Source organism: Amphiprion ocellaris, chromosome 13 (assembly GCF_022539595.1).
Source record: "Amphiprion ocellaris isolate individual 3 ecotype Okinawa chromosome 13, ASM2253959v1, whole genome shotgun sequence".
NCBI lineage: Eukaryota > Metazoa > Chordata > Actinopteri > Pomacentridae > Amphiprion > Amphiprion ocellaris.
Window position 1 is genome coordinate 35,257,971 of NC_072778.1, and position 25,684 is coordinate 35,283,654.

The following is a 25,684-nucleotide window of genomic DNA, read 5'->3' on the forward strand; positions in this document are numbered from 1 at the left end:
TGACACTGGGAGGGCTTTGCATTTCCAGGCTCGTGTTTTGACTCCGAGTGTCATGGAGACGGAGATTTATTGTGACAATGCTGATGCCAAGTGTTGTACTCCTGCAATGCTTTGCAGAAACATGGCACATACAGCTTTCTGGCTTTGCACACAATATTGCCAAAGACTTGAATGAACAATGAAGGGAAAATAGCATTAACATGCAAAATAAATTACATTTTTCAAGGAGGGACCACACCAGAGAAGACGTCTTGCTTCTTGAGCCAGCTTGGACCCAAAATTTGACACTTAAGCAAAGGCAGTATAACACTGAGTTTGAGTACTTCCTGCAGAGACTGACAGCCAAAACAGTGCATTACTGTCAGTCACTTTTCTACTCTTAGTTTGGGACTATATGTGCTGTTTAAATGATGAGAATGAACAGTAATATAACAATTTTGGCCAATAAATTCGGCTTTTAATCCACTTAACACTGGATCCAACAGCCAATGACAATAATGCATGTATCAGGATGGCACAAAGAACCACCAGCATAATAAAAGGCTGTTATTTTCATTTTTCTTTATGCCTCTGTAATTAGCAACCACTGCTTAATAATGTACTTTTTGCTGATATGCTCCATCACTGTCAAAGTGTTTAGTGACACTACAAAACTAAGCTATCTGTTGTTAAACACATTTAGCTTGCCTCCCAGTGACTCTTTTACATCAACGAAGATTGAACGAAGATCAAGTGAATAAACTCCTGCTGTTTAACTCATATTTTATTGTTGGCAGCAGTATAAAAAAGTTGCCATTTCAGATTGATTACTTGCAGGATAATGTAAATTTGCATACAATAAAAATTAATTCACAAGCAAGTCATTATCAGGAAAAATATTCTGCTCAGTCAATTGAAATTATTTATTTTCATAGCCACGGGAAAATTACAAATTATTCTTCATAACATTGCAGTTTGTTGTTATTCTGTGTGTGGTTTTGCTTTGTTAACACGCTCACCTTTTGAATTCAAACTGATGAATAAAGCAACATAGAAAAAGGGGAAAGTTTACCACTAACATCAAATTTCCTCCCCTCGTTATCACCCGCCTAACACGTTGAAAAATTACATGTATGTGCACGAATCTGTGTGAGAGCATGTGTCTGCCGTGCTATTCATTCAACACTTTTTTTCTTCCTTTTGTTGAAAAACTGCCAGCTTAGCTTGAAGCACATCACCCCGTAATTGTTATTTGGTTCATATCTGTCATGACACTTCTATAGGTCCTCAGCCACTGTCACAAACCGCAGCCTGCAGCCCTAATGGGGTCGCTCTATTTTTTCCTCAGTATCTCATACAACCAGCCTTTGTTCCTCATAGCACAATCTGGAGATGCCATTAGTGGGGAGGAAGACAGTGATGTTTAGTGACAGCCAACGACTCCTCTGGTCAAGGAAGTGCCCTCGAGGCATCAGAGTGTCACACACACCCCTCCACTCCGACTGAACACAGCATCAGCTTCCTGAGTTCACCTTTGTTCTAGCTATCTGAAAAGCAGGAAGCTAATTGTGTGACAGGGGTCGGGGTGGGCAGTGCCTACGACAGCCTAAGTTGTGCCACTGCATAATGCTGCCAGGCCTTCTTGTCAAACACACTGTAGGAGAATCCGACAAAAAAAAAAAAAAAAAAAATGAGAAGAGAGTGGGAGGCTCTCATTTTGCTGCAACTGGCAGTTTTTGTCTTTGTGTTCTGTTCATGACTATTGTCATCACATTTAGGGCTGAGCTCAAAAACATGCAGAAATTCTGCAAGCGGCTGGGTAGGATGATAAGAGGGAAGCTACATGGCCTGTTTGGGGCTGATAACTCAGACTCAGCATAAATCAAACACCTTCTGATGATTCAAATAATTTGTACAGTTGGGCATCGTATGTTGAGAGGGGGATTGAAGAATTGACAGTAAGAAAGTATCATGCCTCAGTGCCCCAAAATGAAATGCTGCAGACTTGTCAAATTATATCTTCCCAGAGAAATGCTTATGCTGTGATTTACCAGCATTACGGCGTACTACACAACACATTCTTACACTACAAACTAAGCACAAGTGAAAGATGTTCAACTTTTTCCCACTACAGCATCTCCATCGCAAATATATATATATATATATAATCTCTCCAATCTTGTTGTACACTGTATAATGACAATAAAGCACATTCTATTCTATTTTATTCTATATTAAGTAGTGCAAGCAAATTTGATTTCATCTCCAGAGAGACTGGAATGTTGTCTTGACTCTCACACAGCCAAAGCAAACCATCATCCTGTGGTTCATTTGTGTGGATAGTATCATGTGGAGACAATGTCACAAACCACTCTATAGGCAGTTAATGGGTTTACTTGGCTGCTTCATACTTGTGGGACCTCGGGCCTCACTGTTTGCTTTAGGCGCTGGCAATTTCCAACAGGCTGTGGAAGCTCTGTGCATTAACACAAAATGGCAGCCTGTTAGAGAGGACGGACACAGATAACGCCTTAGTTTATGTTGGGGGAGAAAAAAAAGTCAATCCAAGAATCGCAACCAAAGTGTGCAACTTAGCTCAGTGCTGGAAAAGTGTTTCAGAGACTATCTGAAGTGTGAGTAGTAGTTTCACTGGGATAAAGCTGACACGGAGGAGCAGGAAAAAAAAAAAAAATCACATTTCCAAATGATCCACTGTCAGCTCCTCGGCCTCCGCTAATGAGTGAGGAGAGCTAAGGTATGCCGTTGATTAGGATAATGGAATCTGAAAGGTAAGACAAGCTTGATAAAAAAGAAAGCTGAAGGCAGCTGAGGTAAGAGAAAAGCGCCTTTGTGAAGATCTTAGAAATGTTATCCAAGTAAGAGGGTCCTTTTAGAACATGGGACCGGTTTGTTTCACAATTTCATCTTGATCCTTTGAACACGAGTGGGACAAATCCTTTCTTACAAATCTGGACAGGGACTTGAAGACTTCTGCAGCAGAGTGCACAAAGATAAAAGACTTTTTTTCTAGTAGCAAATGATCTTCTTAAAATGATTACTTGGCTCCTCTGTGTAAGAGCTTAGGATTGCACAGTAACTTTTCTGCAGGAAAATAAATTTTAAAGAGTAAAAAGTTTAACAATGACATTTTCAACAACAATCTGACTCAGCCAGAGAAGTTATTATTTCATCATTACTTGAGTGAGAATGGCAGAGCAAAGCCATATGCAGTGTACGTTGCAGACCAAGAAATTAGAAAATAAGCCAAATTGCATTTGGCTTTGTGATGATTCAGTCTGAAACCAATCTGTCCAAGTTTTCAGCCGGGTAATTTAAAATCCATAAATATGACTTTAAATAGCTAAGTATGGACAGTCCAATCTCACAATCCTCACAGTGGCACTTCCATCACGCATGTGGGTGATTCAGGAACGTGCACTGAAGTCTGGCTTCAGGAAGTCATGAAAGATGGAAAATAAGATGAATCATAAGACGACCTGAGATTTGGACTAAAAGGAACAGCAGCAGCAATGGTAAAGTTTGTTCAGCAGCAGCGTCTAACACACGGTAACACATTGTTCTTTAGTAAGACACGTATGGTGACTATTGACACAAGAATACACGACATACTGTGTACGCTTGCTTTATTAGTACGATAAAAAGAGTGCAGTGTTTCCTCGAGGATTCTCCTCAGAGGGTTGTACCAGGAGTCAGACTGAATCTCAATCAGCGGTTGAAATGAATGAAAATGAGAGGCAGCGCTATTATTGGTCATCATTCATGCAGTATTATATTTAAAAACACACAAGATGTGGTGACAAGTAGCGACAGACTGTTACTGAACTGAACAATTATTGTGCCCAATATATAGCATTTTTCCGATTATTGCATCAGTATTTTAATTGACCCATTATTGATAAATTAAATGTGCTACTTCACTCTATAGTCTCAGAAATGTCTCTCAAGCACAGATTGCAAAAAGAAACACAAGCCGTTAATTGCCACAAAAATAGATATTATCTCTCACAGTGGCTAAAGCTAGCGGCTAAGTTAGAAGGCTGCTGCAGATTAACCTGAAACAGAGTCAGGAAAGCAATCATTAATAGCGATTTGTGGGCAATAAATGTGATAGAACTGTGAAAGAATAAAAAAGACATAACTGCTGGAGACAAACTGATCAATCTCAGTCGATGCCACATAAACAGAGGAGAGGGTCCTAATTTCATCACTCCTATTTCTATTTTACATATTCAGTTATAGTCACATTTATTAACGAAGAAGCCTAATTATGAATGGCAGGTTCTCTGCTATCACATGCTATTAAAACATTACATTTAATGTATATCGGTTCCCGGCCATTCTGGATTACCAACAATCAGCATCGACACTGAAAAACCCATATCGATCAATCACTAGTGAAAAGCTGAATAATCACCGTGACCAGTGTGCTATGAGTGGAGTCTTGTCTTATCTATCTTGGTTTGGAGCCTGATAGCGTTTATTCTTTGTTTCCTCTCCCTCCACTCTCCTCTTTGTCTGCCCTCCCTCATCCTTCACCTCTCCTCCCTACTTGTCTAATAACATTACATTTGAGACTGAGCAGCGGTAAATAATTCTTTCACATCATAAATATGTGATCACACACTCAGTATAAACATTAAAAGATTGTGGCAGCCACCTCTAATGCTACATATTTAAGAACCAGAAACCAGAAAATGTTTTCCCCTCCAGAGCTATAGTAATGCTACCTGACTATGTCCTTCATTTACATCAGGTATCTTTCTGTTCTTGGAGAAAAATTGTAATGATCTGAAAATGCAAAAAGGAATATTTTGTATATTGCTGTAGGATATTGGCAGAAACTGACATTGCAATGACTTGTATAACTATCTAGTAAGAATTAGTCATTCAAGAGTAATTAGGGTGATTTTGTAGAAGAACTCATCTGTATCAAAAACAAAAACTATTTTAAAAAGAGTTTAGAACCTCTCTCGTATAGTGTAACACCAGTAAATTAATTCAAAACAGTTTTTTTTTTCAAGTTTGCATTGGATGGATTCAGATCAGAGCTTTGTAGTGCTGATTTAAATGGTCAAACAAACTACTTGTGTTGCTTCATGCTGTTGCAACTGCAAAATACTGCCAACAGAGTATCTGTTTCTGCTCAACATCATCCTTTCAGTAGCTGAAATATTTTCAAAAAAACTCACTGAGACTGCATAATTATGAAAAAATGACAATCAGGATTATTGTGAGGAAAACTGATATCACAAATAACCTATTTATCACAATTATTCACTGACTTTGGAGACAAAATATTTTTTATTGCACTCAAATAAACAGAGTACTGCTTTTACTTTGACAGTCTGCTACATTCTGCTAATGCGAATCCAAAAAAAAAAAAAAAAAAGAAAAAATTGTTCCCAAAATAATTCGCTTGCTGAACATTTGCTGATTGACTGACACTACAGTTTACCAACGTTCCATAAACACCTCACATGCAGCTGCAGTAGAAACTGACTCCGCAACTGAGAAGCTTCTATTCACTGCTTAGTTACTGCAGCAAAACAGCTCAGACAGGTGTGTGACCAAAAATGACTTTGACTACAGTAAAATAAGGTGTTTTAATGCCAGATTTATCAAAGTTTGACTGTTTTTCATGAGCACAGTTGTCTATTAGTGGAGCATTTTAAACATCAATATCGTATCTGATCATGTTTGTTTATTTGTGGGAGGCCAAGACTAATATTCCGCTAATTGTGCAGCTGTACATGTCTTTTTCAGAAGCTATTTAATTATGTCCTCTTGTTCCTCGCTCATTTTGTTCTGCACATGTGGAGTCTGGATTTCAACAAACTGTGTCTAATAAATAAAAACTTGCTGTATTCAAAAACTTAAAGTAAATTATGTTCTATCAGACAGACTGTTCTTGCAGATCAGTCACAGAAAATTCTCTTTTTGTGCAAAGCTGCAAGAAAGTAGCATGTGTTTGTGTTACATTTTTTCACATGTGCACACTGCAATAGCGGATACATCATGCAGCCCTAATTCCACCTACACAGAGCTGATATAAACATCATTAGCGATTTTTTTCCTACGCAGGAGCAGTGACGATGGGAAATAGGAGATAGCTGGGAAATGGTATGCAGCGAGGAATTGAATCAGACGACTACATTTGCGCCCTAAACCCCTCAGCTATCAGTTCAACCATATTTTACTGATGTTTATTGAATCTGGCAATATTGTGTTTCACAAACATTAATGCAGCTTGTTAAATCCACCTTTCTCTCCTTTCCTCTTACGTTGGTTGGTGATTACTTCCCTCTGTCAACTCATGTAATTGCAACTTCATGACGATTTGTAAATTCTGAAGCAATAATGTTTTAAGGTTTTGATCTAAAACTAATCTCAACGGGGTGTTAAACGTGTATAAAATACTGTGCTGTCTGATAATTCCAGGTCAGAAGAGGGGATTTTGCTGTAGATTGACGTGCAAAAAAATAAAAAATGTAAAGTGAGGCGAGGCTTCAGTGTGAGATTTAACAACCCAAGCAAGGGGGGGGCTCATAAATAACAGAGTGGGTTGGGGGACACTTTCCTCCTTACTTCCCTTTCTTTGTTCTCTCTTTAACTCTTTCCCCTTACATGGTAATTTATTAATTTCCCTTTGTTTCCTTATTAGACACTAATAAGGAAACGGAGGGATAATAAGACCCCCAGAATGGTGCAGTCTGACCCTCCAGAGAGAGACTGCTCATTGTGGGTTAATGTGCCTTTATAAAGTTGTCATGTCTGGTGGAGATTAAAGGGACCTGGTCCTCCCTCCCTCCCTCCCCAGGCAGCACCACATCTCTTAAGCCCAGTGGAGCCCCCTGGTGCCACGAGGGCTGGACCAGAGAAACAAGGCATCCAATGTTCAATTTAGAAGCACAAGACAGTAGTTTAGCCAGCAGACTAAGAACACTGAGTTACTGTGATTCTGAAGGTTGAAAGTTACCCACACAGAAGTCAACATTTGGTGTTTTATAAGGTGTGAGTACATCTGTCTGAAATACTCCAGTAAAGATGAAGGAGTTTTGTAATACAGACCTGTGCTGGCTTCTGACTACACAGAGTAAAGCTGATCTTTTCCTGTTTGATTACAGTACAACGGGGGACACAATAGAAGATCTTTGAAATTGAAACTCTGAAATCCCAGCTTCAAACTGTGTGAATCACAAATGTCCTCACACACTTGCTTTTAAGCAAGGACAGAGGCTGGAGTAGTTACAAGTCCTTGCATGTGAAAATGGAAAAAAGTGCATCCTGCTGCTTCTTGACGTGTCACAAGGATCACGAGCAAGAATTTCATCTCGGAAGAGCTGCAGAGCAACTCGGCTCAGCTCCACCTCAAGAGATACATTTACTCCTGGATGCACTTACTCAGAAATCACTTCCAAAGCTGCTCAGTGATCCTGATTAAAACCATTAGATCAAGTGAAGTTGGACATTTGGCAACACTTTGTGACCCCTCCTGGAATGCCTCTTAGATCCCCACATCCTGCAGGACTTGTTTAGGGGATGTGCAGATGTCTGGACCAGCTGCAAACATCAAAACGCAGCTATTAGTTTATCAGAGTTTTAACACCAAATGCAGGAGATGATTTTTTCAGTGCGCTTCAGATCTGCAATGTCCCAACTGACTTTTCAGCTTCAATTTGTCAAGGCTGGAGTAACTGAGATGAATCATACTCTGTAGCATCTCCAGCTCTTGAGTGATGGCTTATCCTGAATTAGGAGTAAAAATTTACTACTGTGACTCAGGAATAAAGGATAGATGAGGTCATTAGAGGAGCTGTTAACAATGTCGTATGAACTGAGCTTGGTCAGAGGCCAGCCTCCATTCAATCACCGCTTGAAATTGGACACCAACGTACATTTGTCAACTGACAGCCACATCCAGCAAATAACTCCTTATATTCTTGTTTATTGGTCACCAGATGTCTGCCCGCCCGAACTGCATGTTCGGGAAATTAATTAAATGAGCAAATTGAACTGAGCTTTGTTGTTTTTACTAAATGCCTTGAACAGTGCCAACTCCCAAAAGAAGCAACGGCAAAATTACAATCAATAATCTGTAAAAGCACTTTCAAGTTTATAAACTGCTCACCAGAAAATACACATTATTCAGTGTCCAATTAAGCTAAAGTAGCATCTGTTAGGCTAAAGTGGAGGCAGTACGGTGACATCATACTGTCTTTTTGACAGAAGGGGCCTGAACTGCGATGAATCCTCTCTCCACCCACACAGGAATTTCATGCTGATGTCAATATATATCTTGCAAATTGAGTGCACCCAGCAGATTTAACCCATGAGCAGAGCACTAACAAAAGGTACATCAACTTATGTATACAAGCCTGAAGCAGTTTAATTTAAAATAAATGAGATGTGTAAAAAAAAAAAAAAAAAAAAGGGAAAAAAAGCAGGGACTCTCTTTGCCTGAAAATGTTAAACAGCTTTCCGAATCAGCACCACCACAAGTTCCAGCTGTATGGAAACATTTATCGCATAACATGTTGCAATTTACATACACAAAAATACACCCATCCAGTGCAAACAGGGTGTAAAGTGCAGAGCAGCTGGAGGGAGTTTGGTTCATCTTAATAAGACATGAGCTCTTCTGAAAACATGATTTGTCTAAAATACTGACAGTAGGCTGTTTTTGACATGTACTCCTCTTTTTCTGTCTTCACCTTCATGGATCGTGCACAGAATTAGGCTATTACTGATGTATGATTCATGCATGAAAGTGATTCATCACTCATTCACTTTAATAAAGATACCAGCATGCATGCTGTGCTCACCATCCAAGTGTGGCAGTGCAATATCATAAACTGCACTCACTTTAGCTTGAAGATTAGAACAAAAAACTTTCTTCATGCCAGCCGTGGGAGAACAAACGTACTACTTTCAATCTGCTTTCTTATTCGTATTTTTTAGATTCTCCACAGGACTAACGATAAACAAAAGAAAAGTCAAGTGCATTATAAATGTTGTATTTGTTGTTTCTGACCAAAAAAAGGGTAAAAACAACACCTGAAAGCCACAGTGAAAGCCATCAATATACATCGAAAATAAATACACACCTAAAAAAAGACCAACTGCTCTAATGTTACAGAATTTTGATGCTCAAGTCACCCAAAACAAACAAATCAAAATCCATATGTTGAAAATTGGTTTTAAAAGGACCACAGGATGCATTTAAAGCCCTAAAACTAATTCTAAAATGGACCTTGAGTATTGATTTGCAAACAAGAAAGTTTTACTTAAGCATAAATTAGAATTCATAAAGTGTTACTGAAGAAAAAAATGCACTGATTTATTAATACTTACTGTGTAGAACACAAAAAACAGTACAAAGTCAAATAAGGGTAGCAGTAAACAGCTCCTGAGTTGACTACAGTTCATACTTCATTTCATGCTTCATTTTTTATGTCTATTTTCTTTTTTTTTTTTTTTTAACAAGATCTCAGGATAGGTTAGTAAATTCAGTGTTGACATTGCAGAAAATGCTGCTACATGTACAATATCATATAATTAAGAGAAGCCACAGGAGAACTGGGCATACAGTGATTCACAGAGAGGCACTTATTGCAATTTTATTTTATTTTTTTTAATTTAACAGTTGGTTCCCTGAGGCTTGATCAAACATTTTTCCACTGACAGTTTTTAAAAAGGATTATGATGCTCTTTCCAAGGGAATGGTCCACATTGGAGCTAGTTTCCCTGCCAACCTGTAACTGAGCAAATCTAATATGGGTATCTAATGATACAGTAAATGGCCCAATAATTGAGCAAACATAGCCAGCCGAATACCACGAGGAGCGAGAGAACTTTACATGATTATGAGGGTTGTGCGGTATAAGAGCAGCTTTAAATGGCTCTGGATTGGACAGAAAATTATTGTTCTCCTCGACTAAACTGTTAGTTCTTTGCTTGTTATGATTTGATGGCTACAGTAAGTATATTTGCAGAATCACAGCGTGCATATTGCATTTAAATGACTCCAAAATATTGTGTATCACTGTTGAAATCACTGCGGTGTACCTGCACTTTTAAAATATAGAACTTGCATGCTTGCATATATTATCTGTAATAAAACTAAATGCATTAGTCACATCATAGAATGATTATGAAAAGTTTTCAGCTAACCAGACAGAATGATCCATGCAGACCATTTACTAATTTTAAATCCCTATGCCCTGTAACACCCAGTCAGTGTCAATCCAAACACTTTACCTCATAAGAGTCTATTATCAATATTAATTCTGCCTGAAACACAAACCACTCTGGAACACAGCTGCTCTGTATTCATCTTTTGAAATTCGAGTCCTGGCGACAAGAAACTGCAGGTATGAAAACACACTTTGATTCGACATGAATGCATTGTCAGTGGGCATTTAAATCCATAGAAGCCATAATCAAGTGCAATGCGTGCAGTAAAAAGGGAGCATCTAGCTTCAATGGTAGCTGTGTTGTCATGATTAATTCTATCGGAGTAAGGACTTGAATGTGTTTTCCGTGAGCCTAGTGTTCCTGATGGCCTTGCCAAGAAAATCTGCTGCTTAGCTTTAAGCTTTGAATCTGTAATGTTCAGACCTCATTTCACATCGGGAAATGGTTTGTTTGGGAAAAACAATAACAGAGGGACCGACATAGATCAGAGAGGCTGTTCTCTCACTGCTACACATTTAGGGTGGATAATAAATGGTTCATGTTTTGTTTTGTTCACAGTGCAACATCAGGCTGATTTTTGGAGATGATTTCAGGTACATGTGTAAAAAAAAAGAAAGCAACAAAACTAAGGGGATCCGACCTGATCCCTCTGTTTGCTTCTCTATCTATCCATCAGCAAAGAGACAGAGCAAAAGGTGACACAAATGACATTAGTAATGTTGTATCAATACTGAATTATTAACAAGCTTACTGCTAAACCCAGCATAGCCTAACCTTACATTATACAACATGCTGCCTGGGCTCCAATGTGCTGCAAAAGTCAGCGCTCTGTTGACTCAGTTGAATTGCTTGCCTGAGGCATCGGTGCCTGGACACATACACATAATTAGGAAAGGTCACTGTGCCTCCTGTCTTGTCAACAAAATCACTTCAAGATGACAAATTCTGGCTCAGGCTGAGCCAGATCTCCCTCAGATACCCTTGCCAATCAAGCGCCAGCAGGGCTGTCTGAGTAGCCTTAGGTGATTTCTAATTATGTCTTTTACATGCCATGCTAAATGGGGAACGGCATAACAATGAGTCATACATTTATGTATACTTTTACCTGCAGCTGTATCCAAATGTAATTTTTAAGTGGATGAAAAAGTTTAAAATAAAAGAAAACTTAACAGGTTCCCAAGTTAACATGCTTGAGGCTGCCATGCATGTATCGGTCTCCATTTCTTGACTGATTGAATGACATTTGCATCCAAAACTTACAGATATTTAGTGTAATCCATTCTTTGTCCAACCTTAAAGCAAAATGTTTGCACCTCCAAAACAACTCCAGACAACACAGACGTTGCATGGTATACCTAAGACATTGCCTTTCTTTAAAAGGTTGCAGGTAAGGCTTTCTACTGATGACTTTTCCATGTAGACCCTGTTTGTGTATCAATGACGCACCACCACTCCTGTGTCAGCTAAAGCTTCCTGCAGCTCCTCCACATTCTTATGGGGATTCTGCCTCCTTCTTGCCCAGCAGACATGCAGCATTGCCTGAAAGTTTTCTCATTCTTGCAGATCTTGTCTTGGTCAAACCAAATAATACGGCTATTTTTCTAGCCTTCTACTGCTTTACTACTGGTCTCAGTTGGTTCTGTTTTCAGATACTCCGCCAGTTGCTTAGAGGAGCCCCTGGTTGTTGAGTGTTACCACAAGGTCTGAAAAGTCAGAGAATTTATCCAGCACTGGAAAGGTCATCCTCTGACAATTCCTACTGACAGTTCTTAACCTGCTTTACAAGTCCTAATAGGTCAATTAAGGTTAATGAAATTCTGAGACTTTACATGTGCGACTTCTGCACATTTTTGAAACATTTTGAGTTTGAGAAATAAAAAATGCATCAGTATTTAAAGAAAAGCTTATTTCTAATGCCTGTTAGTGGCTGTGGTTATATTTACTTCTTTTCGCTTAAAAACTTTGTAATTTGCCCGGGGTGTACAGACTTTTGCATACAACTGTGCCTGCCCCAAATGCACAAAAGAGCTTTAAAAAAATGAAGGAAAGAGGATTTTCCCACACTGAGATTCATACCATTTTCAAAATTCCTTTCCCACCACATGCCCTAAACACACTCTCCATCCAGTCCACTGTATGATGAAGTGGAAGTGGCTTTCACATTGCTCCCTGGTGGCCCTACTAAGGAACTATTAATCTATGGCTCTCCATATTGCATTCAGATCCACCTTCCCCAGCCACCACCTGGCCTGAAGTAAAGGCCAAGAGAGGACCCAGAGGACTGGACAGGCTCTTATTATGAGCTGCACCAAGACACCTCTGGGTTTCTAAGCACTTCCGCTGACAGTGACTGATGGCCAATTAACCATTTGGAGAAGAGTATTGATCATTTGGAGAACAGGAATGACCTGGAAACATCTCCTAACACACCGCTATTCTCACTCTACAATGCGAGCAGCCAGACAGTACATCATGTAAACTAAAAAACAAACGCAATAAAAGCCTTTCCACACAATATTGTCTCTCAAGGCCCAGAGGAAGTGGTTTTTAGAGGCCTTTTTGACGTACATCCGCCCACACTGACTGACGTGAATGGAGCCCCCCCCCCCCCCCCCCCCCATATTTGTTTTCCCTCTGATGGTATCAGTGAAGTATAATCTGCACAGACAGCTGTTTAAAATCACACAAGTCTATTAATATTTGTTTGATCTGAACTCACTAATGGTATCTGTAATGACTGATCAAGGCTCCCAGTGTCACTATAAACACATAAAAAACATTTGATTTGTTGATGTGGAGTCTACATGGGAGAAAAAAATGCTTTTGTCCAGGAAATTTCTGCTGTCAATCAGCCTTGTGAAGACAGTTTGTCCGAGCAGCTCCTCTGTGTTGCTGACAGACAGACAACCGGTTCTGATGATGCCTAAACCGAGGTCAGAGTGAATTGAAGTGTTTCAGTTGTGCTCATCTCACTTTAATATGGATTCCCAGTAAGACCAGCCAAGACCAAAGCTGTCCACCATATTCTCAACAATAGTCAGCATTATGGCCAAGAAATTCTCAAGAAGCAAACTAAAACACGCTGCCTTTTGGCAGTATTAAAATCTTGTACGTTGATTGACTTCCTGGATATCAGAATCAGCCTTCATTTTTCTCCTGCTTTTTGCTGAGGTGAAGTTTTTCTCAGGAAAAGAACACAATGGCATCTAAGGCTGAAGGGCATCTCTGCATGTTCTGTCTCTCTACAATGATGCTACAGAGTATAAAAGAGAGTAGACCCAGGGAAAAGAACTTTCGATTAAACCCTCTAGGGAAATACTCAGCTCAACCAGCTCTTCCCAGCTTCTCATTGGTGACCCTTGGGTATATGAGGCTGGTTGCTGGTTCTAGATGGCTTGCAGCAACAGAAAGCAAACAGGAGAGAGTGAGTGCACTCTACGAACTGCTGATGCATTGTCAGATACTGTGACCTTCCATGAATTATTGTCCTGGTTCCCAATGAGACATAGGGTAATCTCATCCCACACCAGAGGTCAGAGGTAAGTTTTATGCTGCCTGGATAGAAAAACGCACCGATAGTGATGACGGTGAGCTGCATTTCAGAAGGGAAACAGCCCAACTTCAACCCCTAAGCGCTCTCACATAGACCTGAATCATAGAAATGGGGTAATTGAAACAAAAGGGCAGAGTCTGACAGAGATGTAGTGTCTTCGCAGGACCTCTGCACAGACTGCAGAAAATAACACCCAACTCCTCCCCTCTGCAAGGTTCATCCTCCATGTGTCCTCGGCAACGCCTGTGTCCTTCCTTTACTCCTCAAGATAGCCATTTGCAAATGATAAGTGCAGGGACATAGCCTTCTGAAAGATAAGGTGCCTGGGCATTTGTCACCAAATGGAGTGTGCTCCTCCACTGTTTAAAGCTGCCCTGTGTTGACATGCGCTGTTTACCTTTTATTCATTTATTCTGAACTATTATCTCCACCTTCATTAATCACCGTAACTCAAACTGAAGAAATTACTTTACAGGGATTAGACAGAAAAAAATTTACTCAATTCATCTGTATTCTTCCATACAAGCAAACGATTAAAGGTGAATGAAAATGCAATATATTTGATCAGTTCTGTCCTGCAAATAAGCAATTCAACTCACTCTGTCATTGCAATTTTCCAATTCAAATTTCAAACGCAGTATAAAATTCTTAACAAGCATTTATACTCCTGAGGAGTGAAATCATTTAAATTTTTTACCACCCTTTTTTGTGTAATTGCCTCCTTGCATACACTGCGCATTTTTTACATCATGCTAATTTACTGTGTGAGAATCAGTGGTTGAGAAAATAAATAATTTTAAATAAAAAATTTCCCTCCCCTTCTGTTCACGTCCTCCCGTTGTCTGTGTCATTTGAATTCATCTCCCATGACTAGAGGGAACAAAAACTCTTTCTGGTTGTAAATTATCACTTCCCTGTAAAAGACCAAATCCCTGCAAATACATGGCGATCATTTGCCATGCATTAGCTATGGGACAAAAACGAAGTGGTTTTAAATTCCTTTGACCAGAAGGCAATTTCCCCCAATAAATTATGTTAATTTCGGCTTTCGCTCTCCTTATCGCATTCTTTAGTGAGTCAATGAGGAGAGACAAAACTGGCTGCGAGAAAGACAACTCTGGGTGATTCACACTGGAATGATGAGAGACATCTGGCAATAGAATCCCTTATATTACTGTACTAAGAAATGGGAACTCACAAATGACTGTATTATGCAATAGATTTCTGCTTGTTGTCACTTAATGGCCAACTACTTGCATCATCACATGGGTTACACCCCATGGAAATTGCTCTGAGGTGACTGTTCACACAAGTAGGAAGGTGCCTGATACCAAATCCCATGCTCCCTCACTGAACCAGACAACAATTGCTTGGCAACGCTCTCGGTGGGCAGAGGGAGAAACAACCAAAAAAAAAACACAACGGGATTTTGATTGTCTCTGAATGGATGCATGGCTTTTTGATTATCATTTTGTGGAGGAAGTAACACAAGACTAATAGGCAGCAGAGTTTAAATAAATGGTAAACATCAGAAGCAACAGCAGTGGAATTACACACACACACAAAAATGCATGTATGCAAATCCTTGTGGAAACACCCTCCCACATACACACACACAAACACACACTTTGCATACTGAAACTATCAAGTGGTGTGCATTGGCAGGCAAAGGAGAACAGTTCTTTTTTCCCAAGGCTGAAAGCGTACCTACCCCCACTGTCCGGCCCGTCAGATCACTCACAACACAGTGAAAGGAAAAGTGCTCAGCTAGCTCAAACCCAGATTGACAGGCCTACCTTTATTACTGACTGAGTTATGTTTCTCTGCAAAAAAGACAAGCCGGCTTTGATACCAACGAATGCCGAGTCAGCACCTTGCCTCTCCACGGAGGACGGTTCGACTGATCTCAGCTGAGACTGTCCCAGTCCTGATGTAGAAGGAATTGGCTACCAAATTACCTCCCAATCCATTTTTGGAACTCACTTTGTCCTATAAAACTAGCCTCTAAGCTGTGATGGGAGCCTGTAAGGATGCTTGCAGTGCCTTAATATATGATGGAGAGTGACAGACTGAAAGGTCTGGAGAAAAGGTCTGGAAGGAAACGTGATACAGAATACAGAGGAGAGTCCAGTGGATTTTTTTACAATTAACACTGCAGCCTTCTTTTTCTGTACTTGATATATTCTATTCAGGGTCACTGAGAGGGCTACAAGTCTATCTCAGCTAGCGCTGAGTGACAGGCAGGGAAACACCCTGGGCATAGCTCCAGTCCATCACAGAGCAAACAAAGGAGCAGCATCACACCTTGTAGAATTTAAGGACTCTTAAAAATCGACCTACAACTGCAGGACTTTGGACTGTGGGAGAAAAACCCAATGAACACAGCGAGGAAAGCACGCTACCTCCACACAAAACCCAAGTTACATCTTGCTGAGAGGCAACAACGCTAAACCACCGAACCACAACACCAGCAACCCTATCACAACACATCAGCTTCAACATGCATCATAAAATGACTTGTAAATACCACTACACTGCAACATACTTAGCTTGATATATGAGGTCCCTCGAGCATGGCTGTTTGTTTAATCCTAATATATTCATAATTATACACTAATTAATGCAAGAGAAAGGCCCTCTTAATTCATCATCTCAGTGTCCTGAAGCAGGAGACACAATTACACCAACTCTAACATGTTTGCCTTCTGTCCAAAGCAAGGTTAACAGTTTGGAAACAGGCATGAGGCAAATGATGTGTGGGATTCTAGTTGGTTTGGATACTCACCAGCAGCTTGCAGCTGTGTGGCATTGTGAGGATGATATTTAGCACCAGGCAGAATGAGTAAAAACAGTGTTTTAAAAATAGTCCAAGTGCTGAACCATAAAATAATGCTCTATGGACAGCAGTGAAATTGACTGCATTGATCAAATAACTAATTTGAATGTTAGATGGGTGATTTGACTGTGCAGGGGACTGAATATTAATGTCCAGCACTTTTGTTGTGTTGCACAAATTAAGCTGGCATTTACGCAGTTATTGTGCTTGAAGGAGGAGAATTGATTTTTTTAAATGGAAATCTAATAGACTCTGAACCTATAAAAGGTTTATATGTTGCTTAACTTCTCTCCTGTGTACTTGAGCTCACCTCACTGGTGGTGGGGGATTGTTTTGTGCATCAAAGCACATTTGCATGCAAGCGGGAGTGTCTGGCCAAGAGGCTACATCATAAAATGTAACTCATCGGTGCGAGCAGGTCGTCTACCAACTCAGTAAAGCTGTCACCATACTGCGAATGCAGCAGGAATGAGTCCTGGCCGGAGAGAAACGTGGAGTTGAAGGATGCAGCCTGCAGAACAGCCGGTTAGATGGATGAAAACACGCTGTTACGCATTGCTCGCTCCGCTTCAAGCCTCCAAAGCTTCAAGATTTACCCACAAAATTATTAGGAAAGGTGTTCCTGGAGGTGGTTTATGTGACACTGAAAGAGGGCAGTATTCCCCAGCACTGCCTTTTTATTATTCACGGGCCCGTTTGTTCAGTCATCTCATAGTGCAGCCTTTCAAGCAGGTGTAGCCCCAACTTACAGTCACGACAGGAGGAATAAAATCCACGCGTAAACTTCTCGGTGCAGCTTAAAATAAAAGCAGCAGCAACACGAGGAAGCCAGACAAAGACAGCCGATATGTGCTTCAAGTTTTAACCTTGGTTAGACACGTTGGAAGCCCCGCACTCCCTCTTTGTAACCTTGAAGGTGCAGGCTAATTGACGGCTGTTAGTGCTAGCAAATTATGGAACAATAACGACTGCCAGCAACGTGCGTTACGCGCCGGCGTTTCTACACACACACAAAAAAAACAGCCGCAAACAACTTGACACGTGCACCCTGCCCATTTGTGTGCTTTCTCCACATGCACAAGAAGAACAACACAATTAGGAAAAACGTGTAAAAACTCACCAGCGGTGCAGGTGAAGCCAGCAAACGCGAGCCAGAGCACGAGGAACGTAGCGCTGAACCTGCAGCGGACAAAGGGCCCCAGAAGTGAGGGCATCTTCATGTTTTTTATCACTGAAGTTTGAAAAGGCAGAGAGCCGATACGAAACACTGGCACGCTGGGCTTTATAAGGTCCGGAGAGTGTCCTCTGTAGCACTTATTCACAACGCCCAAGTCTCTTCCTCAGCACATATCCTCCTGCCGTACCGTGGCCATCAGTATCCAGGTCGTGCGTCTTCGTTGCTCAGAACAACGCATCACAGGTGTGGTAAATAAACTGCTGCCTGGCTCTCCGCCGCCGCCGACGCTGGGTTTTTTAAATTTTATTTTACAACTGTAGCCCGTTTCCAAAAGCAGCTATCCGTTTCACAAGTGTCCCTGTGTGACTGAGCCGAGCAGTGGAGGCAGTTTCTGCCTGTTTCTTGCCACTTTGTGCAGCCTTCGCGCGAAAGAGTACCTTCTCCAAATGCGAAAATTGTATTGGCATCGGAGAAAGAACATCTGCTTGCACAGCAATGCTGGAGTGCTGAGAGTCAGGGAAGGTATCTACGCTGCGCTGAGCGGAGGAGCAAAACCAGGAACGGATTTCAAATTGCTCGCCGGGAACGGAGTGTCCTGAGCGCGCCCGACTGCTCCAAATCTCTCTCTCTCTCTCTCTCTCTCTCTCTCTCTCTCTCTCTCTCTCTCTCTTATGGAAACATTTACATATCTAGAATAAGCACAACTAACCACATGCCAGCAAACGCACGTAAGGACAGAAATGATTCCATCCGCATCCTCGCAAGTGCGCTTTTCATATCCTCTGCCTTACATGAAAATGATGGATATGACATTCAGGCGTGCATGATAGGAATCACATCGACGCTTTGCATACAAATCCACCCTGATCACATCTGCATGTATTTGAGTTTCAGTTAAATATGCGTCTGGTTTTGTCTTGGGCTTTTGTGCGCGCTGCAGTGCACCAGTGACGGACAAACAGACGAAGGAGCCTGAGGATTAGCGCTCCCATGAGAGTGTACACCTGTCAGCAAACTCAGACCAGGATGTGACTTATGTTCCAGATAGCTTTTCCTCATTTTCTGGGGGTGTCAGTGGAGTGATTATCAGACTGTTCAGCCATGCCTTTTACAAGCGCTGCCAGAAATCGACAGCAGATTATTAATACACTTCAGAAGGTGGGGGTTTGTGTCTTTGTTTATCCATTTCTCCACTCCCACATACTAGTCAGCAGAATAATAAGTGGAAGCACAGAACTGGACCACTGTCTTACCAGCTAATTATGGGGCTCATGTAGATGGATGATTCCTCAGATGGAGCTCAGCTATTATACAAACTCATTAAGCCTCCTCTCTATCCAGCATCCCTCGGTAAAGGTCAAAGTCACAGACGGTGTGACAGTACAAAAGCACAGACACATGCATACATGCAGAAAACGCACAACCCCAGCAGCCATACGGCCCACAATCCAATCTTGACAGGCGCCGTGAATGAAGGGATAAGGAAGGCAAATGCACAGCAGCAGCTAAATGGGAGAGAATGACTCAGCCTTGGTCACTTGTGAGGTTGCTCGTAATGATCCCTCTCATTCTACTAATCTGCTCTGAGTCCTATCAGGCAGCACAAGCTGGAGAGTGTCTCTTCCAGTCACCGCATGTGCCTGTTTTTTTTCCTCTGAAAAAGCAGCCAAGCTACATGCATTTCAAATGAGGATGTGAAAATATGTATACATAGATATTTATATAAGTGCGCAGTCAGTTATATTATCCTCTTACACGGAGGGAATTTCGCTTCAGCTGTTTCAAGGAATTATGAGTGTGTTTTCTTGCTGTGTGTTTGCTGAGTCAAGGCAGTGCATGACCTCTTCCACAGTCTTCTGGGTCCGGCGTCTTCCTCCCCTTTTTCTCGCTCCCTCAAACAGACTACCACGAACAATCACAGCTCTTTGGGGAGTTGACACATTCAGTTGTTCATCGATCTGTGGTGTTGTAATTAATTTTCTCTCCGTCATTGGCTTGAGTTACAATATCCTGAGACTTGAAGCAGCATGTTCTCCTGCAATCAATCACCAAACCAAGACAGAACTGCCATCTCTCTTGTTTCATCTTGAATTATTCACACTCGGACGTGATCCGAAGAGACCAGACTCAATCACCTGACAAGTATGAAGAAAAACATGTGGCCTGTTTGTGTTGCTGCAGATGATCACTATGTTTGTGTTTCCTGCATCCTTCCATAAACTGTGCAATTACACTCCCAACATATGCAACTATAAAGACAACTAGTCGATAAGCATTGATCTGAGGAAGGTGTCCAGCATGAAATTAATATTATTTATTGTTTCCAAACACCTCAGGCTGTCCCTTGAGGGGGACAATGCAGTGCAGGGCCTCCACTGTCTGCATCCCAGCACAGACTTGTGGAGAGAGAGACTGAGGGTGTATCAGCTTCCATCATGACCACAGCTTCACAGCCTATTGTTTTGTTTATATCAAATTAAACTGCAATGCTACTCCAGAGAGATATAATTGACCACAGTCTCAGATTAAATGACTGTAAAGATCTTAATAAGCCATCAGCGGATTGCATATTACATTGCAAACCACTTATGAGGATGCAGTCCAGTGAGAATGAAATTGAGGTTCAGATTTGCATGCCACAGCACTTTAGCCATTAATTACCATGCAAAATGACTGTATAGTGATCAATAGTGTATCAATTTAATTAAATATTATTGATATGGGGTTAGAAAAATTAATTAAAGCCAAACAGGTCCCGCTAATGTTGAAGGAGCACATATTACTTGAACATCTCCAGTGGGTCTTCCAGGCATAGATTATAACAGATAGGTGATGAAGTCCTCCACTTCTTAAGAAAGTGCACTGAATATACTCAGGATTCACGATAAAGATGTTAAAGCACACATTATCTGTGTTAAAAAGCCATCATATCAACAGATTAGTAACACAACTCCTGATTATTGTGTCTGAAGAAGCTCTCGGTGCACCAGTAAAAAAAAAAAGTTAGAATCTGGAAAGCCTATGCATAGCTGTGACTTTGTTTAATTAAATTATTTCACACAAGTGGAGATAAAATAGCCTCCGTGTGATCTCACATCTAGCGCCGTTGAGTGAGGAGGAAAAACCAAATGAGAAATGGAGAGTTTAAAAAACAGAGAGGAAGAAAGCGAGGGGATAGTGAGGGGGGGATGAAGGAGCCCACTGAAGGTCTCTCATTTCAGCAGCACAGACTGCTGATGAAGCTGAACTTCCAATATCCCTCTACTTCAGCTCTGATGATTTCTCAATTTTACAGATATGGCCCGAGAATATGATTCGATGAAAATGTAAAATGAGATAACCACCAAATCATATGAAATGGGCTGCATTTTTTCCATGACTATAAATCAAAAGAAGACACTTCAAAAATGAAAGTTGATTTGGTGTTTTTGATTCAAAGGGCACCTCGCATGACTTGGAGGAATCAAGGGGTGTCCTGTCACACCGTCGAATTAAGATTTTTCCTTTCATGCAGATTCTTCATGTTCTTGGTGAGTTCAAGAGCTTGATTGCTGAAAGAAAACCCGAGCGATGTTCGAGTGTCGGGCTGCTACGTGGAGGGAACTCAAACAATTTATTCATAGAATGTGTTTCCATCCCAAACAGATTCCCCTAATCTAAATCACTGCATGAGTGTTTGGAAATATATGATGATTTCATTTTCTCTCAGTCTCAGGGTCATAAATAAATTTGCATTCTGTCAGCAAAATGGACTAACTGACTTGTAATTCATCAAACCCACTGCTTAGCCCTTAAACAGTTCAGCACATGGTAACCTGATTTTTTTTTCTCTCAATTGCCTCACAGCTGTGTTCTCTAATAGGTGCAGGAAGAAAAAGGAGCACTTACATTTTACATACCTCATGAAACCATAAAATAAAGAAGAGAAATTAAGGCAACAAATGGCACATTTTCAAGCAGACTTTAATTTGGAAGAAGTACATTTACATAAGGAATACATTTTGTTTCTCACTTTGAATGTAAATGTAAAGAAAGCTCGAAGAAACACAGACACTTAAAATATGTCCAAATAGGGTGCAATTTGCTCAGAAGAGATCCGGTATAAAATAAGGCATTCATATTTTCTCCATTTGAAATGCTGCTTTATTAATATAAAGCCCTGGAAGCCTGACAAAGAATGATATTATGACTTTATTGCAACCTCTGCACCAGACAATGGGTGACAGTAAAAAGTGTCAAACTGAATTTTTTCCCACAAGTTTTTTTTTCCTCCCACGTGTACATTTCATTATTCTCAAAAAGGAAAGATTTCCTGAAACGTGCTTCCTGGACTGGCGTTCTCTGGTTGTTTTGAATGTCACATTGTCTAAGCGTGCATGGGAGAAGAGACTTTGAATGATGTTGAATGTTTTATGACTCCCTGCTTTTGTGTCAGTCCCTTCGTGGAGCTGCTGTGAGACTCCGGCAGGAGAAGCTGCTCCGCCGCTGCTGGATCTGACGGCATAGGAGGAACACATAGACGGCCGCACTTAGCATTTGAGGAGCTTCATTTCAAAATGCCATGTTTTACCACCAGGAAAATGTTACATGAAATGGATTACTTGAGATCAATAATGCCGGACATCAATTCTGGGCTAAAAGCTTTGAATTTCAAGTCCTATTATGCTTTTTTTCTTGATAAGTATTTCACATATATCCTTTACAATTTGCCACTTTCCATTCAGACAGTTTAGCTCCCATTAGATGCAGTTTTATTGCCAAGAGATACTTTATCTGGAATCATTAGTGGCAACAAGTGGAAAAGAGCTATTTAAGTACAGTTTCAAATATTGTATTTTTTACTCCACAACATTCAAAGTCATAGCTACTTGTTGGGCTACAGATTAACATTTTGCATTTTCACAAGGTTTGTTTTTTAATTGAACATTAACCTGATCGTTTTTCAATTAATAGATTTTATGTATTCAAAATCAAAAAATTGCAAAAGAAAATACACAATGTAATTTCCCAGACTACAATGTAACATTACAAAATATCCTTTATGTTTAGCTGATGCAGAAAAACAAATGATCAGTGTGCAATACTGAACAGAAAACGACAATTAACAAGTTAACCAAGTATACAGTTTAGGAACCAAACTATTTTCTGTCCATCAGTTAATCATTTCAGGTCTATTACAGATATGACACTATACATAAATTGCAAATAAAGTATATAAATTGACTAAGTTTAAGCCAGCTGCGACATGAAAATGCAGATGAATGCATTAGTTGTAAAAATCCAGCAATACAACAATATGATGACTGACGGAGGCCACTCTGCTTCCATATAGGAGTTCATTTACTTCTGATACTTCATCTTTAACTGCTTAGTTATGTACTTTTAAGGAAGTAACATTTAGAATTCAGGACTTTTACTTGTAACTGTGTATTAGTTGAAATACACTATAGAACAAAAAAAACTGTAAAAAATGGTAAAACGGTAAAAATATTTTGGTAACCATGGCACCAAAAAATACAGTTATAGAAAATAACAATCTGAATACATTCTCTAGCCTTACTGTTAGACAGAGATAATGTCTCTGTCTAATGTCAAATCTGGATTGTACAGATTATTATAGACTGATGAAAACACATTCATTCACATTTCTTGCTGTGAAAATATGTATTTTTTTTTAACTTTTTAATTTAAAATTTAAAAAAATAATCTAACTTTCATCAATTACATAAAAATAAAAATATTTGTGAAATTATGATAAACTGAATATTGTATTTTCTTTTATTTTTTGATTATTTCCCCCAATTTCCTACAAAATAATGGAAAATTAATGATTCTTCACAGTTAGAGTTTTTTAAATTAATTGTCTTGTTTGCTAATTTTAAGGATTTTTTGTGTATCTCGAAAATACATGAAAATATAGGAAAACAAAATTTCAAATTTCATAAAATTACTTTTTTTTACACTGTACTTGTTTTACTCAAGTAAATGATCTGAAACCATCATCCACCACTGATCACAGCTAAACTTTAACCACTAGTTTTATCTAATCTAAGTTTACACAAATAAACAGACTGTTAAATTTCTACATGAGAGTTAGATGTCTTTAAATATGTTTACAGCTATGATGGCATTTCTTAAAACAGCAAATAACTTCGGCGTTATCTGGTAATATGTTTATGTTGTACTTTATCAACAGCAATTATTTGGTAACATGACACATTTACATACATATATTAAACATGGTGTCACATTTTTACTTCATTTTCAGATGCAGTGAGCCATTTAATTAACATGTAAGACGTACACACGCCTGTCTTCACCTCAAACTGAGAAGATACAAGATATGGGTTAGATCAAAACAGATGTGCAAATAAAAAATATACGCAATTTTATTTCACATTCAAAAGTAATGACCTCCAGTGACGTAAACTAATTGTTTCACCCTGGTAAAAGTGTCCTATAACAAGAATAAATGAGACACACATTAGTCAAATCACAACTCAATATTCTCTTTGACGTTTGACATGCAAATAGATACAGTTACTATGTTAATGGGATGAATAGATTTTTCTGTCACACAACCCGGCCTGTTCAATGACACTTTAATTAACTAATATTTTCCGAACGTGCAGGTATGAGTGAGCCCTCAGTTAGATTTATGCTGCAATTACAGCACATTCCAGCAGGAAGGCATTTCTTGGAAACCTTGTTCAACGGACTCTGACATCGCCTTAATGTGATCCATCTCTGCCTCTGACTGCATTTGTCAGGGGAGTTTCAAAAATAAACAGCAAGACACTGGACAGCACATGTATGTGTTTAAATCTTTATTTTGCCTCTCAGTGTCTGTTTGTGACACGTCCAATCTATTTGTCTGAAGACATTCTTGGAGGGATGTCAGAACGGTATTGACAGAGACCAATCGGTGGGCGAGCACACATATTGTTCACTACTCACACATCCTGCTCATTCAGTTCTGGGAAATTGCTCAGCCTCAGAAAAGGTTGTCATTATTTTGTCACTCGGCGTCCCAGGTGACATTTACAGCGAATGGCCTCACTGGCCGAAAGGAAGCAGCACAGAGAGAACATGAAGTCATGTTTTCAGCTTGAAAACAAAGCATATAAAGAATCAAACTACTGATGATAGTCTGATAAATGCAGTTTAACTGAAACCCTTAAATGAGAAAAAAAGGGCTGTGATTTAAAACTAGGGCAAAATCAAAAGGGAAAACTGGCTGTTAAGAGAAGAAAAGGTCTTACTTGAGTCAAGATGAGGACTTGAACTGTGCTTAAATTTTAACTGAGGCTCTTATAAACTTTAAATAAACATTACATTTTTACCACTGGAGAATTATGTGTTCTATCTTTTAGCTAGCTTGATTTTCTGTAGGGCTGCACAGTGGCATAGTGGTTAGCACTTTCGCCTTGCAGCGAGAAGATCCCTGGTTCGCGTCCCGGCTTTCCCGGGATCTTTCTGCATGGAGTTTGCATGTTCTCCCTGTGCATGCGTGGGTTCTCTCCGGGTACTCCGGCTTCCTCCCACAGTCCAAAAATATGCTGAGGTTAATTGATTATTCTAAATTGCCCGTAGGTGTGAATGTGTCAGTGCTTGTTTGTCTTTGTATGTGGCCCTGCGACAGACTGGTGACCTGTCTAGGGTGTCCCCTGCCTTCACCTGAGTCAGCTGGGATAGACTCCAGCCCCCCCCGCGACCCTAGTGAGGATTAAGCGGTGTATAGATAATGGATGGATGGATGATTTTCTGTAGGGCAAATATTAGAGAAAGTCTTTTTTTGAAACAACATTATCTCCACATACTCTTTTTGCCACACTAACCACATGTTTTCAAGGCATTGCTGTGGCGTTGAGAAGAAAAAAAGGCAGCCTGTAGGATGTTCTCAAGGCCGTGTGATTATTTTCAT

General features: G+C 40.1%; 1 protein-coding gene across 5 annotated transcripts in view; it reads right to left on the reverse strand.

Moving 5' to 3' along the window:
• Window positions 1–18,358, reverse strand: part of unc5a (unc-5 netrin receptor A) — a 140,963-nt gene extending 122,605 nt beyond the window's left edge. For 2 of the 5 annotated variants that reach the window (XM_055016839.1, XM_055016838.1), the window contains exon 1: window positions 17,704–18,356. In XM_055016839.1, coding sequence (XP_054872814.1) covers window positions 17,704–17,803 — 100 coding nt within the window. In that variant the 5' untranslated portion in view covers window positions 17,804–18,356. Of the gene's footprint in view, window positions 1–17,703 lie in introns of all 5 variants that reach the window. The other 3 variants (XM_055016837.1, XM_055016836.1, XM_055016840.1) reach the window with 3 other exon arrangements.
• Window positions 18,359–25,684: the final 7,326 nt, after the last annotated feature.